General features: G+C 47.8%; 1 protein-coding gene across 1 annotated transcript in view; it reads right to left on the reverse strand.

The window, feature by feature from the left end:
* Positions 1 to 373: 373 nt before the first annotated feature.
* TGFB1I1 (transforming growth factor beta 1 induced transcript 1) overlaps positions 374 to 16,867 on the reverse strand; it is a 188,440-nt gene continuing 171,946 nt past the window's right edge. Inside the window, exons 10-12 of the mRNA XM_086931839.1 lie at positions 12,683 to 12,831; positions 5,722 to 7,047; positions 374 to 5,629 (exon numbers count right to left, since the gene is read on the reverse strand). Of these exons, the coding sequence (XP_086787965.1) occupies positions 6,781 to 7,047; positions 12,683 to 12,831 (416 nt within the window). The 3' untranslated portion in view covers positions 374 to 5,629; positions 5,722 to 6,780. The remainder of the gene's footprint in view (positions 5,630 to 5,721; positions 7,048 to 12,682; positions 12,832 to 16,867) is intronic.

The raw sequence follows: 16,867 nt of genomic DNA on the forward strand, positions 1-16,867 counted from the left end.
AAGGCAGGGATGCAGACACATAAAAAATATGTGCCCCAATGTACATAGAATTATTGACAAGTGCATCCATATTACTGAGTGCCTGACTGAGCACAGCTATGTTTTGAAACTCTCTACATACACAGACATATTTCTAAGGATCCAAGTTTATACAGCCATATTTCTCAGTTCCCGGATGTACTTGTACACACACTGCTCGTGGGAATAGCGCTTTTATCGGAGTGCCTCGGTGTACACGAACTGTGAAATATGCCAGGCTACACCGGGGCAATTAATTCTGAATGCCCTGGTGTACACAGACATTTTTCTGAGTGAGCTAATGTATAAATATATGGTTCTAAGTGGCTTAATGCACACCTTTTAAGCCCATGAATTTTTAAAAATGTATATTTTCACGTTTCTGAGCACACAGGGAGATGTTTCTGTGTGTCCCCGAGTACACAGGCATATTTCTTAGTCCTTGAGCATAAGCAGACATGGTGTAAGTGCTTGAAAGAAACTAAGACTTAAGCATGAAGAGCCAAGTTTCAAAGTGCACACACACAAGTGCATCCGAGTCCACAGCCGAGTAAGTAAATGTACAAACGCATACGTCTGATTGACCAAGTTTACATAAGCATATATTTCCAAGCACCTGAGTTTACACAGGCATATTTGTTCTCAGTACCTCACTGCATGAAGACATATCTCAAAGTGCCATAGTGGGCGCATAGACACTTTTAGGTGCTTGATAATACAATTTTAATATTTCGAAGCTCTTGGGTGTACAGAGACACATTTTTAAGTGCTTTGGCATACATATATCTGTTTCTAAGTGTCTGGGCATAGACAAACATATTTCCTAGTGTCTGACCACAGAGGGTGCCTTTATATACAAAACCATACTTCTAGGCACCTGGACATAGATAGATATATTTCTACATGCTTCTAAGCACATACTTCTGAGCACCTCTTCCGGTTCTGGGCCTGAAGCTTTAAAATACCTGAGTTCCACAAACAATAATACTGTCTGGCAATGCCAGGCTGAGGCTCGAGGGGATACTCCATAAATGAGGAGGGGGGAGAGACAGAGGGAAAAGGAAGGAGGAAAGAAAAGACAGACAGAGAGAGAGAAGGTGGGAGAGACAAAAGGTTCAGAGACAGTGATATTGCTGCCAAGTTCCAGCTGGTGCAGTTTTGGACTCGCAGTCGTCGCATGCCCACAAGACAGGGGAGTCGGTGGCAATGATCAGTGCCAGCTTGGCCAGCTCACTGCTCGGGTGCCTGGTCTTTTGCGGGTAAATGGATGTCAGGGTCGGAATCAGGGTGAGCTCCCATCGCCCCACTACAAGACTTGGAGCTGGCACTGTGGGCACAAAACCAGTAAAATATACCCAGGCAACTGCCCTGTCATCGAACCAGCTCCTTTTTTGTAAATGAGCGCCAGATGTGCTGTCTCAGTTAGGGAGCGCGTGCCCTTCCAGGCTGCTTGAGCGTTCTACAAGTCCACACACAAGTGGCCACCACTTGGTGCCACCCTTAGTCCATAGAACTTAGCTGCTTAGCATTGGCAGTAGAATAAGGGAGCATTGGTTCACATTCGGTGGATCTTCAAAGGCAGCAAATCCCACATATGAGTAAGCGCCCTACACCAGGTCTGTCAATCCCCTGCGGGGAATGCCCTGAACCTTAGAACAAACACAATGCGGGAATAGTAGATTCCAAAATTCACCGCTTTTAAAAAATGGCATTGGATCCCCAATACCTATACCACTATTGTCCTCTTCTTGTACATAAATAGTATAATTGGACACTGTGGGGATTACTCGCCCATGCTACCTTCTAGCCATCAGCCACCCATTGTCTTGCTCAACGTAGAGTCTTGCTCTGGACGCTGGAAAGCCCCGCTGACAGGTACGTGTTCCCCAAACAGGAAGGCGGCATTGAGTGTGCCGGAACCAAAACAGGAGACTTCTTGGGTCTTCTGAGGGACCCCACCACACTCAATAGTTTTCTTTCCATGACAGAAGACTGTTCACAGAGAGCTCAACCCTTTGGGATGGTTCCTACCAGAGCCCAAGCGAAGTTACCTCTATCTGGGCCAAGGATCACACAGCCACCACCACTGGATGGACAGACACCCCATTTGAAAGAAGTATCTGAGGTTGGGGCTCAGATCAATGCTGGGTCAATGGGAGTAACCTGTGGCTTTGGCCAAACCGGCCTCCCTAAGACCCTGCAGTTGACTGCGGTCACCATTTCTGAGACAACAGCCATGATCTTAGCTCCATGGGAGGATTTTGCCCTCTGCACAATCTCTCACCCCATGACCCATCCCTGCTTTTGCATTCTACCAGCCCACAAGATGTCTCCAAGCCTTGACAAATCTCCCCAAACAAATCAATTCCTGCACTCGAGATTGATCCCCCTTTAACAAGCCTCTTAGAGAATTTCGCATTTCCTCTAGCTCTTCCTTCGCACACAGCCTCTCACTGCTGAAGGCCTCTATCCTCCTCCTAAGGCTATCCCATCTCCTCTTATTGACCCCTGACGTCACTTCCGTCCTCTGCTCGACTGAGCTGTTATCCCTCTTAAACACCTTTTCCAATCCCCGAGGTCTTTATCAGCCCATCCTCATAGGATTACTCATGCCGTCTATCATTTCTAGACAATGGGGCCCCCTCCTCGAGTCATTTTTTACCCATAATTTGTAAACTAAGAATGCACTGAACCTGAGAACAACTTACAGGTGTAAAGCTGAAGAAAACGTCAATCCTGAGCACACCACACAGAACTTAGCACGCTCACTGAGAAGGAAAATGTTAAAGAACAAAATAAGGCAGAGTCTGTGTCCTGTGCAGGATGACAAGGTCACAAGTCAGTCAGAATATGACTGAAGTCGAAAGAAAAGCCTTGGAAATATTACATTGCAGTCTTCTGGAACCAACACTAGATGGCGGAAGAGAGGGGCGCATGTCCATTCATAGCAGACCCCCTTGCACGTTACCTTACAGCACTGCACCATACAAGGTAACATCATATGAAGACCACACACTGCCAAAAGCATCAGAGCAGTCCAGGCTCGACACTGCTGAGAATAGCACATTAACCAGAACACCAGTCAGGAGAGGGCCCCAACGCCGAGTGACGTCTCACTGCTCACAACAGATGAACACTGGACACAGGCCAACCTTAAGGCTTCCTGATCAGCAATGCTGAAAGGAACACGTCTTCTCAGGCCAAAGCTGGGAAAGAAGAACAGACAATTAAGGTCCTTGATGGTGGCACGTTTGTGCAGTGACATAGTTTATCAGAGTAAGGTTGCAGCAGCACTCTCCACACCACAGTTCGAGTTAGACACATAGAATAGCACTCCTTTTGGCCAAGATGTCAATCATCTGGTTGTAGAAGCATGTGGCGATGACGTGGATGACGTAGATGCCGCTTAAGTAGGTGAAAATGTTAATGGTTTGACACAGAAATATTTGATGTCATCATTCATGGTATAGGCGCTTCGACGCGGCTGGAATTCCCCCGTGGTGCAGAAGATTTCCACGCGTACGCTGAACGGACGGCCCCCCGCAAACACTCACTGTGACGTCGGACGGCCGGGGGCCATCCGATGCATCATGGAGGTTAAATGACACTTTGGTGAAGATATTGATGACTGTTCTTTGGCACTATAGAGGCTATGATGATTGATCAGTTGTACGCGTATTTGGCCATCCTTTAGGTGGTTTACATGCAGCTTTATTGAACAATTATATTTATGATTTCACTGTGTGACTGCGTGGAAAGTGGTTATGATTTAGATTAGAGGCACTTTGGTGAAGATATTAACGGCTGCCTGCTAGACCTTTTGATGACGCGATGGATGGTTTGTTTATTGGACTCCCTATGACTGTTTATGGGTTTACCGAAGGACACAACCGGCGATAGTGATTGTTTGTGGTCGGACATATCAAATTGTGGCAGTGATGTTATTGATGTAATTCTCTTTGGTGGCTTTTACAGACACATTTTATGGCATGCTCAAAGTGAGTTCTGGCCCAGGGCCCCCACATTTTAAGTGCCCCCCTCCCCCTTATTAACCTTTCTGGATAGTTCCACGTTGCTATAAAATAACCTACTTGTTTACTCAATTTTTTTAGAGCCAGCCCAGGCTGCCTGGCAGTCCAGGTCCAGCCTGAGAGATTTAGGGCCTCATTTACAAGACCATTGCGCCACTGGTGCATCACTTTTTTTGATGCAGCGCAATGGGTATGCCCGTATTTACAAGGCCACCTAAAGTCGCCCTGCGTTACTTCTCATGGCCTTGTAAATATGGGTCCCTTTCACACATTGCTCGGTGTGAAAGGAGTATTCCATTGCTGTTGCTGTGCATTTTCTCAAGCAACATCCATGGAACCTGACACATTTCCAGATTTACAACGTGTATGGCTCATTCCTGCCCTTTTATTTTGACGCACAGCAGCACAGCAGGAAGTATTGTTAATGAGGCCCTTAGAGAGGTGCAGAATACACCTATTTGATTCTGGTTTGACTCAGCGAGCACTCTAACCTTTCTCGGTGTGTAGCCCCAGCTCTGCTGCACAAGCCTTTACCTTTATTCAGAATGTGCCCCTATGCAGTAAAGATTGGCTTGGTGTGTCCCACTGCAACTGCACCATTTTTGTGGAGCTGCGACCGGGCAATGTGATTGTAGCTTGCTGGCTCCTGACTGCGACTACCTAGGTGATCGCACCACAGGCTTTGCAGTAAAGAAAGGCCCCCCTCAGCACTGTGTGCCCAAATGGGTTGGACAGACTTGCTACAGAGTAGATTGTGGGTAGAAGGCTTGGTCGGACCGCTAGTCTGTCTGCGTTTCTGGCAGGTAAGCCATGTGCTAATGTGCAGGGCAGAGCCGCATTATATTCTCTCTCCATGATTGCACCATCCACATGGAGCTGCTACTGGGCTGTGTGAAAAAAGCCTAGTTCCGCCTGACTCAAAGTGCCTTTTCATCACAGAGCAGGGACTGGAGTGCAGTAAAAACAAAAGTGGAGTACAGTAAACAGAAAAAAACACCCTCCGTACGCACAGGCCCAAAAGGTAAGACACTAGCTCACTGCAACACAAGCAGCTGGATTGTATAGGCAGCTAATGTTTATGTTTCTCTGGTGTTGGCCAGCCAGAGAGAGACTGTTTGCTTCAGGGTTAGGCACAGGTGTAGGCTGGCCAAGGGAGGGGAAAAAGCATATACCAAGAAATGTGTTGGTATGTCATACACCCACCAAGAAGGAGAGTTGTCAGTCATACGACTAAAGTCACCAGGGGCGTAAATAAGCTGAAACTTATCAAAAAAAGTTCATAGTTGTTAACTTCTGAGCAGGGGGCCACACATTATTTTTGGCCTGGGGCCCCCAAAATCCTTCAGATGTCCCTGGACGTTTACTGATATTTTATCTGTAGGGCTGTTGGATGACAATTGTGACATTTTGACGTAGGATTGATGGAGCTTTTTGTGAGGAAGACTACAATTTAGATGTAGGATTCTCTAGTACAATGTCAATATCTTTTATATACTTCTCTTTGGCTCAAATGGGATAGAACTCTTTGGTGACAATGCTGATTGTGCTGCTTTATGAATATTTAGGAATCTGTTTAGGGCCTCATTTACAAGACCATTGCGCCACTGGTGCATCACTTTTTTTGATGCAGCGCAATGGGTTTGCCCGTATTTACAAGGCCACCTATAGTCGCCCATGTAGATGCAGTCTTTTGTGAGAATGCTAATGCCTTACTGTTAGAATTATTTGGTGATGGTGAACAATGCAACTTCTAAAGGCTCTTTGGAACAATGTGAACACATTTGCTGTAGGCCCTTGTGATGTTGGTTTTGTTGCAGAATATTTGGGAAGCATATGATGATGTGTATCACAATGAGCCTTTGGTAACAGCTACAATTTGCAGTTAGACTCCTTTTTATGACTTGGTTGCACTGCAGGGGAATTTGGTGAAAATGTTGATTTAACTATAGGTAGAAAATATTAATGTCTGGACTAAAGGATTTCATTTGGTGGGGACGTCAGTTAGATTTAGAATGAACCTAGAGAGGCACCAGGACACCCATGTGAAGGTGATCTCCCCAGGGAATGCAATAAAGCAAGCGCGATATTTGACTTATTGCTCAGTGAGATTGTAGTACAGCCAGAGGGTCAACATCACAGAGCTGCGAGTAGATCTCACCGTCCCTCGCGACTGTGGATTAAGAAGCTGGGTGGAGGTTGGGCCCTTTTGAGCTAGTGATGAAGGTTTCTCCCATGAGTTCACAGAACCTGACAGCATCATCATTGGGGGTTGGTTAAGATGGCCCCTTTAAGACTTCTTTTCAAGGCTTAGTCCATGGGTTTAAGCAGGCAGGTAGGCAGAATAACTCTTTAAGGCTGGTGGCAATGATTCAGCTCAGTGGTTGAAGAAGCCACACTGGCAGAAAGGACACTTTAAAGCTGCTGAGAATGGTCTAGCCCATGAGTTTCAAGAGCGTGGTGGATGAAGGACACTTTAAGGCGGGTGCTAATCAATTAGCTAATGTCTTCCAGGAACTGTGGCAGTTGGTAGGCATCAGGGGCACAAGGAAAAGCTGATAGGTTTGAGGGCACAGACCTGGCCGCAGTTGTTGATGGAGCTGGTCTTTATAATTTTGCAGATACGTGTAATGAAGCAAGGGTGTCAGCAGGTCTCTGGTGCTGGTGGCTGTGATTTACTTGAATACACGAATAAAACACATGTGGGAAGCTCTTTGGTGCCGGCGACTATGGGTTAGCCGAAAAGCTTAATGAAGCAGGGGTGGCAGTACGGCTTCTCGGTCTGCTCTTTGAATGTCCCTTTGTTGAGCTGCTTCAGGCAGAAGGCACACACAAAATGCTCAGGGTGGAATTTCTTGCCCATGGCGGTTATGCAGCGGCCAGTGATCGGCTTCTCGCAGCCAGAACAGAGGGATCCCCGGTTCTTGTGGTAATGAATCTCGCAGTACGGTTGACCCTCGTGCTCAAAGAAGCTTCCGTTGACAAAAGGGGTGTAACATTCCTGGAAAAGAGAGACATAGGTCAGTGGTTGTTGTTGTGGCTGTCTAATGTTGAGAAGTTTAACACTCAGGCAGCAATATAATTAGTGGAACTGAGTAGGGAGAATTAGATGAACAGAATGAAGTGGGTCAGTCTGAAACCCCAGAACCATTAATGCCAATGGCTATAAGTCTACCCCAGTGGAAAATCCAAATAATTCATAATTCATAGATGACTAAAGTGCACTGGCATTACCACAGTGATGGAGTTCAGCATCTCAGTGTGATAGTAACTCTCACCTAGTGAAAGAGCATCTAGATAGACTGATATGTTTGTCATGCAGTGTAGCAGCTCAGGGAGTGATAGTGTGTTACACGCTCATGCAGTGAAGAAGCTCGGGAATAGCTCAATATGTTACACTCTCACGCAGTGATAGAAGTCAGAGCTACCGCTTAGTGTTTCACTTTTACCAGTGAAGGATCTCGCAGACAGCTTGGCAAAATATATTCTCAACCAGCGAAGGTGTTTAGGAACTACTCAGTGTGTTACAATCTCACTAGTCCATAGAGTTGAACGACAACTCCCTAGTTTACAGAGTTGCCAGTGAAAGAGTAGTGGGATATCTGAGTTTGTTACAATCTATCCACGTGAAGGCAATTATTAGATGGCTAAGCTTGTTAAGCTCTCACCGGATAGGGAGCGGGCGGTCACTCAAAATGTTACTTTTTCATTAATAAAGGTGCTCAGGGATAGTTGATGATTCAGCACTCTCACTCAGGGAATCAACTTAGGTACACCTACATTAGCTATAGCCTCATCCAGTGAAAGAACTCAGTGTTATACTTTCACTCACAAAAATCACAATATATACCTCAGTGAGTTTCATTCTTACCTTGTACAAGATCTCAGATACACCTGTGTTTTGGCACTCTTGTTAGTTAAAAAACACTCTCATAGTGGTTAACTCTTGATAGTGAAAAACTCAGGAATAGCTAATTCTGCTACACTTTCACCAGTGAAGGAACTTGGATAGCTCAATGTGTCGCATTCTCACCTAAAGAAGGAGCTCAAACATAGCTATTTTGTACCATTGGTAGTGAAAGGGTGATGGATAGCTCAGTGTGTTACACTATCACTCACTGAAAGTAGTCGGGGATAGCACAGTGTGTTACACTCTCACCCAGTGAAAGAGCACAGATATCAATTTGCCTTGTACTCTTTTTGGTGATAGAACTCATGTATAGCTCAGTTTGTTAAACTCTTGCTGGTGAAAGAACTCATAAGGTGTGCACACTCTAACCATTGAAGGAACTGCAAAATAGTGTTTATTGGTCCACTCTCACCCAAGGAAGAAGCTCACAGGTCACTGGGTACGAGCAGTCTAGCACAGTGAAGGAGTTTATGGACACCTCTTCATGTTACACTCTCAACGAAGGAAGGAGTCCATGGGTCACTGAGTGCAGGTATGGTAGCACAGTCTAGGAACTCAAGGATACCTCCTCGTGTTACACTCTCACCCAAAGAAGGAGCTCACAGGTCACTGGGTAGGAGAGGGGTAGCACAGTGAAGGGGCTCATGGACACCACTTCATGTTACACTCTCACCCAAGGAAGGAGCCCATGGGTCACTGAGTGCAGGTATGGCAGCACAATGTAGGAACTCATGGATACCTCCTCGTGTTACACTCTGACCCAAAGAAGGAGCTCACAGGTCACTGGGTAGGAGAGGGGTAGCACAGTGATGGAGCTCATGGACACCACTTCATGTTACACTCTCACCCAAGGAAGGAGCCCATGGGTCACTGGGTGCAGGTATGGTAGCACAGTCTAGGAACTCAAGGATACCTCCTCGTGTTACACTCTCACCCAAAGAAGGAGCTCACAGGTCACTGGGTAGGAGAGGGCTAGCACAGTGAAGGAGCTCATGGACACCACTTCATGTTACACTCTCACCCAAGGAACGAGCTCATGGGTCACTGAGTGCAGGTATGGCAGCACAATGTAGGAACTCATGGATACCTCCTCGTGTTACACTCTGACCCAAAGAAGGAGCTCACAGGTCACTGGGTAGGAGAGGGGTAGCACAGTGATGGAGCTCATGGACACCACTTCATGTTACACTCTCACCCAAGGAAGGAGCCCATGGGTCACTGGGTGCAGGTATGGTAGCACAGTCTAGGAACTCAAGGATACCTCCTCGTGTTACACTCTCACCCAAAGAAGGAGCTCACAGGTCACTGGGTAGGAGAGGGCTAGCACAGTGAAGGAGCTCATGGACACCACTTCATGTTACACTCTCACCCAAGGAACGAGCTCATGGGTCACTGAGTGCAGGTATGGCAGCACAATGTAGGAACTCATGGATACCTCCTCATGTTACACTCTCATCCAAGGAAGAAGCTCACAGGTCACTGGGTACGAGCAGGCTAGCACAGTGAAGGAGCTCATGGACACCACTTCATGTTACACTCTCACCCAAGGAAGGAGCTCATGGGTCACTGGGTGCAGGTATGGTAGCACAGTCTAGGAACTCATGGATACCTCCTTGTGTTACACTCTCACCCAAAGAAGGAGCTCACAGGTCACTGGGTAGGAGAGGGGTAGCACAGTGAAGGAGCTCATGGACACCTCTTCATGTTACACTCTCACCCAAGGAAGGAGCCCATGGGTCACTGAGTGCAGGTATGGCAGCACAATGTAGGAACTCATGGATACCTCCTCGTGTTACACTCTGACCCAAAGAAGGAGCTCACAGGTCACTGGGTAGGAGAGGGGTAGCACAGTGATGGAGCTCATGGACACCACTTCATGTTACACTCTCACCCAAGGAAGGAGCCCATGGGTCACTGGGTGCAGGTATGGTAGCACAGTCTAGGAACTCAAGGATACCTCCTCGTGTTACACTCTCACCCAAAGAAGGAGCTCACAGGTCACTGGGTAGGAGAGGGCTAGCACAGTGAAGGAGCTCATGGACACCACTTCATGTTACACTCTCACCCAAGGAACGAGCTCATGGGTCACTGAGTGCAGGTATGGCAGCACAATGTAGGAACTCATGGATACCTCCTCATGTTACACTCTCATCCAAGGAAGAAGCTCACAGGTCACTGGGTACGAGCAGGCTAGCACAGTGAAGGAGCTCATGGACACCACTTCATGTTACACTCTCACCCAAGGAAGGAGCTCATGGGTCACTGGGTGCAGGTATGGTAGCACAGTCTAGGAACTCATGGATACCTCCTCGTGTTACACTCTCACCCAAAGAAGGAGCTCACAGGTCACTGGGTAGGAGAGGGCTAGCACAGTGAAGGAGCTCATGGACACCACTTCATGTTACACTCTCACCCAAGGAACGAGCTCATGGGTCACTGAGTGCAGGTATGGCAGCACAATGTAGGAACTCATGGATACCTCCTCATGTTATACTCTCATCCAAGGAAGAAGCTCACAGGTCACTGGGTACGAGCAGGCTAGCACAGTGAAGGAGCTCATGGACACCACTTCATGTTACACTCTCACCCAAGGAAGGAGCTCATGGGTCACTGGGTGCAGGTATGGTAGCACAGTCTAGGAACTCATGGATACCTCCTCGTGTTACACTCTCACCCAAAGAAGGAGCTCACAGGTCACTGGGTAGGAGAGGGCTAGCACAGTGAAGGAGCTCATGGACACCACTTCATGTTACACTCTCACCCAAGGAACGAGCTCATGGGTCACTGAGTGCAGGTATGGCAGCACAATGTAGGAACTCATGGATACCTCCTCATGTTACACTCTCATCCAAGGAAGAAGCTCACAGGTCACTGGGTACGAGCAGGCTAGCACAGTGAAGGAGCTCATGGACACCACTTCATGTTACACTCTCACCCAAGGAAGGAGCTCATGGGTCACTGGGTGCAGGTATGGTAGCACAGTCTAGGAACTCATGGATACCTCCTTGTGTTACACTCTCACCCAAAGAAGGAGCTCACAGGTCACTGGGTAGGAGAGGGGTAGCACAGTGAAGGAGCTCATGGACACCACTTCATGTTACACTCTCACCCAAGGAACGAGCTCATGGGTCACTGAGTGCAGGTATTGTAGCACAGTGTAGGAACTCACGATACCTCCTCATGTTACACTCTCACCCAAAGAAGGAGCTCACAGGTCACTGGGTAGGAGAGGGGTAGCACAGTGAAGGAGCTCATGGACACCTCTTCATGTTACACTCTCACCCAAGGAAGGAGCTCATGGGTCACTGGGTAGGAGAGGGCTAGCACAGTGAAGGAGCTCATGGACACCACTTCATGTTACACTCTCACCCAAGGAACGAGCTCATGGGTCACTGAGTGCAGGTATGGCAGCACAATGTAGGAACTCATGGATACCTCCTCATGTTACACTCTCATCCAAGGAAGAAGCTCACAGGTCACTGGGTACGAGCAGGCTAGCACAGTGAAGGAGCTCATGGACACCACTTCATGTTACACTCTCACCCAAGGAAGGAGCTCATGGGTCACTGGGTGCAGGTATGGTAGCACAGTCTAGGAACTCATGGATACCTCCTCGTGTTACACTCTCACCCAAAGAAGGAGCTCACAGGTCACTGGGTAGGAGAGGGCTAGCACAGTGAAGGAGCTCATGGACACCACTTCATGTTACACTCTCACCCAAGGAACGAGCTCATGGGTCACTGAGTGCAGGTATGGCAGCACAATGTAGGAACTCATGGATACCTCCTCATGTTACACTCTCATCCAAGGAAGAAGCTCACAGGTCACTGGGTACGAGCAGGCTAGCACAGTGAAGGAGCTCATGGACACCACTTCATGTTACACTCTCACCCAAGGAAGGAGCTCATGGGTCACTGGGTGCAGGTATGGTAGCACAGTCTAGGAACTCATGGATACCTCCTTGTGTTACACTCTCACCCAAAGAAGGAGCTCACAGGTCACTGGGTAGGAGAGGGGTAGCACAGTGAAGGAGCTCATGGACACCACTTCATGTTACACTCTCACCCAAGGAACGAGCTCATGGGTCACTGAGTGCAGGTATTGTAGCACAGTGTAGGAACTCACGATACCTCCTCGTGTTAAACTCTCATTCAGGAAAGGAGCACCTGGGTCACTGAGTACAGGTGTTACAGCACGGTGTAGGAACTCATAGATAGCTCCTCATGTTACACTCTCTTCTGCTCAAGGAGCTCAGAGATAGAGGTCTGTCACATTCTCAATAGTGGAAGGACTCTGGGAAAGAGGAGTGTGTTACACTCCCACATTCTGATGCACACACTCAGTTACAAAGTAAAGTGTCTCTTTTCCACTTTAAATCTGTCGGAGGATTACAACGGGGAGAAAGATGGCGGCTGACACATATTCAATTTCAGCTGTTAATGTTGGAAAAAAGTGACAGAAATGGCATTGGAAAAAATGGTGAGTTGTGGGTCATTCAAAAAATCGGGGAAATGTATTGAGGGTAACTTCCCGTCTGAAGTCTGTGCATGCCATCTTTCCCATCCTGCAGCACAATTGCACAACATTCTATATATCTGAGGGTTTCTATGTGCTCCGGGTGCTCGGCATGGCACATTAACCCATATGTATGGAGGACTCCACAGGATCTGATCGCCAGGCTAGGTATACCCACTTTACAGCCCTGTATATATCAGGTGCCACTTACTCTACAGACGAAGCACTCAGGATGCCAGAGGGCGTTGAGGGCAGATATGTAGTTTTCTAAGATGGCCTGGGCACAGCCATGGCAGCGAGTGGCGAACAGCTCGTGGAAGTCCTGACGGCAGTACTGCTTCCCATCCTTCTCATGAAACCCTGCATGGCGGCAAGAAACATAGGGTACATCAGCAACCAGCAGGAGGCAGACCACCTTTCTCAAGCTCTACCTATCCCACTGTGAAGAGGTAAGTTGGAACTTTCACATCCTGACAGGCAAAGTCTGTCCTTTTACATAACAACTCTTCCACACAGGGGAAGCCATGCACTCTCACCTTTCCCTTCACCCTCACGGGCATCACATCTTCCATCTTGATTGAATCAGAGGGCCATCTCACCTATTACCTCTCACTCATTTGAACGTGGTAAGGAGCAATTTGACTTTTTACCTTTTACCTTCACCCTCCAAGAAGTCTTCTTTCACTGACCATTGACCTCAGGAGCAGATAATCTTGTGTTGCAAAGTGACCCCTTTTTTAAAACCTGATTGACATATTTAACTTTCCTATAAGACTATAGCATATGGTGGAGATGGACACTCATGGCATTAAAAGTTACATTGTATAAACACAAGAGAGAGTAAGGGAAGTAGGGGAGAACACTCCCGGTCCCCTGGATCGATTATACCTAAAACAATAAGGGAGTTTCCCCGGGACTAAATGTCCCAGTGAGCGGCACGGAGGAAGAAGCAATTTAGAAAGAAAACTTTTCTTTTTTTAGAAACCCCTCACTCACCACCCTGGGTGGTGACATGCTTCATCATCAGGGTCCACCCAAGCGGCCGAATGCCACTCGGGTGTGCTTCAACGCCTGCAACTGCAGCGGAGCTGGTTTTTTGCGTGACAGTGTGTGCTGTTCATTTCCTAAAAACCAACCACACTCCAAACAATATGAAATGGACAGTCATTGAAGTGGTAATACCAGAGAAAAGACCACCCAACGCCTATTTGAAAAAGAGCAGCGCTGGGTGTATAGACTTTCCACAAACACCAATGGCCTAAATGACCACATACCTTGGAACACAGTAAGACAAATATAAGGGGTTCAATTCCAGTTTTCTTTCTAAATTGCTTCTTCATCCGTGCCACTCACTGGGACATTTAGTCCCGGGGAAACTCCCTTATTGTTTTTTGATTAAAAGTTACATGCCACTTGGGGACTGTAGGAAGGTGGATACCTGACTATGGTTACCCCAGATTTTTTGCCTGTGTTTAGCTGGTTTTCGACTTAGTTGGCCTGGTTCCCTACTAATCAGGGCCCCAGGCTATCTGCTCTCTCTGTAAAATGGATTCCATGTACCCTAAGTGCATAACTAAATTGGCTTGGGTCACCTTATCAGCCCCTGTACAGAGCACTATAGGTGCCCAGGGCATAGGTGCATCCAAGGCCTACCAGGGGCTGCAGCATATCTTTTGCCACCCCTGGCTGGCTATCTAAAATTGACACAACTGGCTGATCACTCAGCTGGGGCAAGGTGGTGTAATCACCCCTTGCTTAGATATAGTATGCCTATATCTAAACCTATCTGGACACATAGAAACCTATAAGCCACTCCTATGGCAGGCCTTAACAATCCTGGAGGCAGAGTGCGTGGTCTTATGTGAGATGGTGCTATAGCATGAGCTGAGCCTGTCTGCAGCTGTCGGGACCAGTTCCCTTAGCTGTTCCAGGATATTGCCATACCATATACTATTAAGTGCATTATAATCCTCGCGGTTATATGTTAACTTTGGTTTGGCTTTATCAAAACATGTCGTGTAAGGTGTCATACGAATTGGAATACTATCCCCTCGACAGTCCTGTTGACGGGGATAGCATTCCACCCCTCTAGAGGGAGACGACATGCTACTTTGCTAAAACGCGGTTGATTTTAAAAGAAGCCTCAGCACCATAAAATGGATGCTTCTGCTACAGACACAAGTCTGACCTCCTGCAGCTGACCGAAACTCAGCCAAGGAGGCCTGGACAAAGGCTTTCCTGTCACAGGGAGGTTTTACACCACCCCAGACAGGAGATAGTGGATTGTAGCAGGGAGGTTTGAAAGAAACCAGACACTGGCTGGAGAGCAAAATGCTTCCCCTTGCATAATCCGGCCAAACCGGTTCTGGGGCAGACCAGCCCCAGTCCCAGCGTGGCCTGGACAAAGGGAAAGGGATGTATCCACCCCCTTCCTGGGTCCCACCCATACGATGGGACCTAGCAGGTAATTCAGCCCCCTAGATTGGTATAAGAATGGGAGCAGTGCCAACGCACTCAGATTATCCTGATGAAACATTTGAAATGAAACTCTGGACCCTTCGACATCCTACTCGTCATAGAAGACTGAAGAATCTCCCTTGTGGTCAAGGAGTGACCACCCTGTGCAAACAGGCACCATCCAGTACCTCGACGTCTGCTTTGTTGCAGTTCCCGCCGGAACTCGAGCGACAAAGATCAACAAGATCAAGCTTGCCTGCCTTCTACCAGCCCGATCCACAGTCCCTGCAGAGCTGAGACCCGTGGAGGCGACCGGAAGCGTGGGGCCCACAATCTTGAAAAGACCATGAGACGCTGACCGTGCAGCCCACGGGTGACCCTTGAAGCTGTACATCGGGGTTTGAGAAGCCCCAGCCCTGAGCCACTTTTGCACCGAAGCTCACCCCTCTACACTCACCGAGTGCTGCATGGGGCCCTTCTGCTTCTTTTGGCTCAACGCGTTGGCCCGGTCACTTGCCCGCTGGCTTGTGGCCCCTGTGCCAACGAAACTTGAAATCCGACTTGTGATTCTGGTTGCTCCAGACTTGCGCCCGTTCCTCTGAAAAGGAGCATCCGCTCTGACCCTCCTGGTCCGAGTGAGAAGCAATCTTCCAGTCCTGCGTGGATTGCTCTTGCCAAGTGTTGTTTGCTCCAATCTTGAAGCTGACAGCGCCGATGGTGAGAGCCTTCGTGGGACAGCTCGTGACCCGCTCCTGGACGTCGCAGATGCCCTAGAGCCCATGTGGCAGCGGAGAGAAGCTCCTCGACAACCACCTGATTTCACCCGACATTGCCTGGTTCCGTCCTGGTTCCACCCTGGTCACTGCTGAGTGACCCAGACTCTGTCCCCTCTGCTTTCAGGTACTTTACGACTCTGATCCACCCTTGGATCACACCGGACACTTCTCCTTCACATCGCCTGCAGCATCTTCAGCTTCAAGCACCAACAACCTGCGTGACGAAACCCAACGCCACTTCGACCCTATGCACCCGTTTCCTGTGGGTGAGGTAACTCAGCAACGCCGGTGTTCCCACACTGGTACACACCTCTAGGGTCTGTGTCTAAAGTTTTATCCTTCTAGGTTAAGCGGAAGTCTCCTTAAACAGTAACTTTATAACTTTTACGCACCATTGACTTTACATTGGTGCATGCGTGTACTTTAAGCGCTGCACCCGAGTCCCGCGGGCTTTTCCCGATTTCAGCATTGCTAGTCCCGACTGCTCCCAGTGATTCCCCAAGCCCTAGGCCTGACCACTGTTTGATTGGTATCGGTTATGCCACTGTCCTAATATATGGTGTGAGTGGCCACCTGCCCTCATCCATAATTGTGCAACTTTCATATGTTATACTGTGCTTTTTGTTTAAACGCTTGTGCCCCTTTGCTCATAAAGAGTACTGGGGATTATTCTAGTAATAAATACATATATTTTTATAATATATACTTGTGTGGTGTCCTTTCATTTGATATTACAGGATTGTGATTGGTAAAACAGCTCGCTTAACACGACCTCTTGAGTTTAGCCTTTCAGGCTGCTTAGTCCATGCTACCCCTAGGATAGTTTGTCTATAAGGTTGACTTACAACCAGACACCATAAGGGATTGTTTGGACTGATACAAGGTGGTTCCAGAATTGGAAACATCATATATCAGGCCAACTTCTCACAGGGACTGCAGCACCTATTGTGACATCCACTACAATGACAGTGAAAACAAAGTTTCAAGCCTACTCTGTGTAGCCTGACTGCAGCAGCTTGAACTCTGCTACAAAGACTTGTCAAAGCACCATTTTGACAGGTAAGCAAAGCTGATTTAATTATTACATAAGTCACTCCTAAGCATATCTTGCTGCTCACATGGTTGGGTGGGTAATATTTAAGAGTGGAAAGTATGTGACATTA

Source organism: Lissotriton vulgaris, chromosome 7, assembly GCF_964263255.1.
Source record: "Lissotriton vulgaris chromosome 7, aLisVul1.2, whole genome shotgun sequence".
Lineage (NCBI taxonomy): Eukaryota > Metazoa > Chordata > Amphibia > Caudata > Salamandridae > Lissotriton > Lissotriton vulgaris.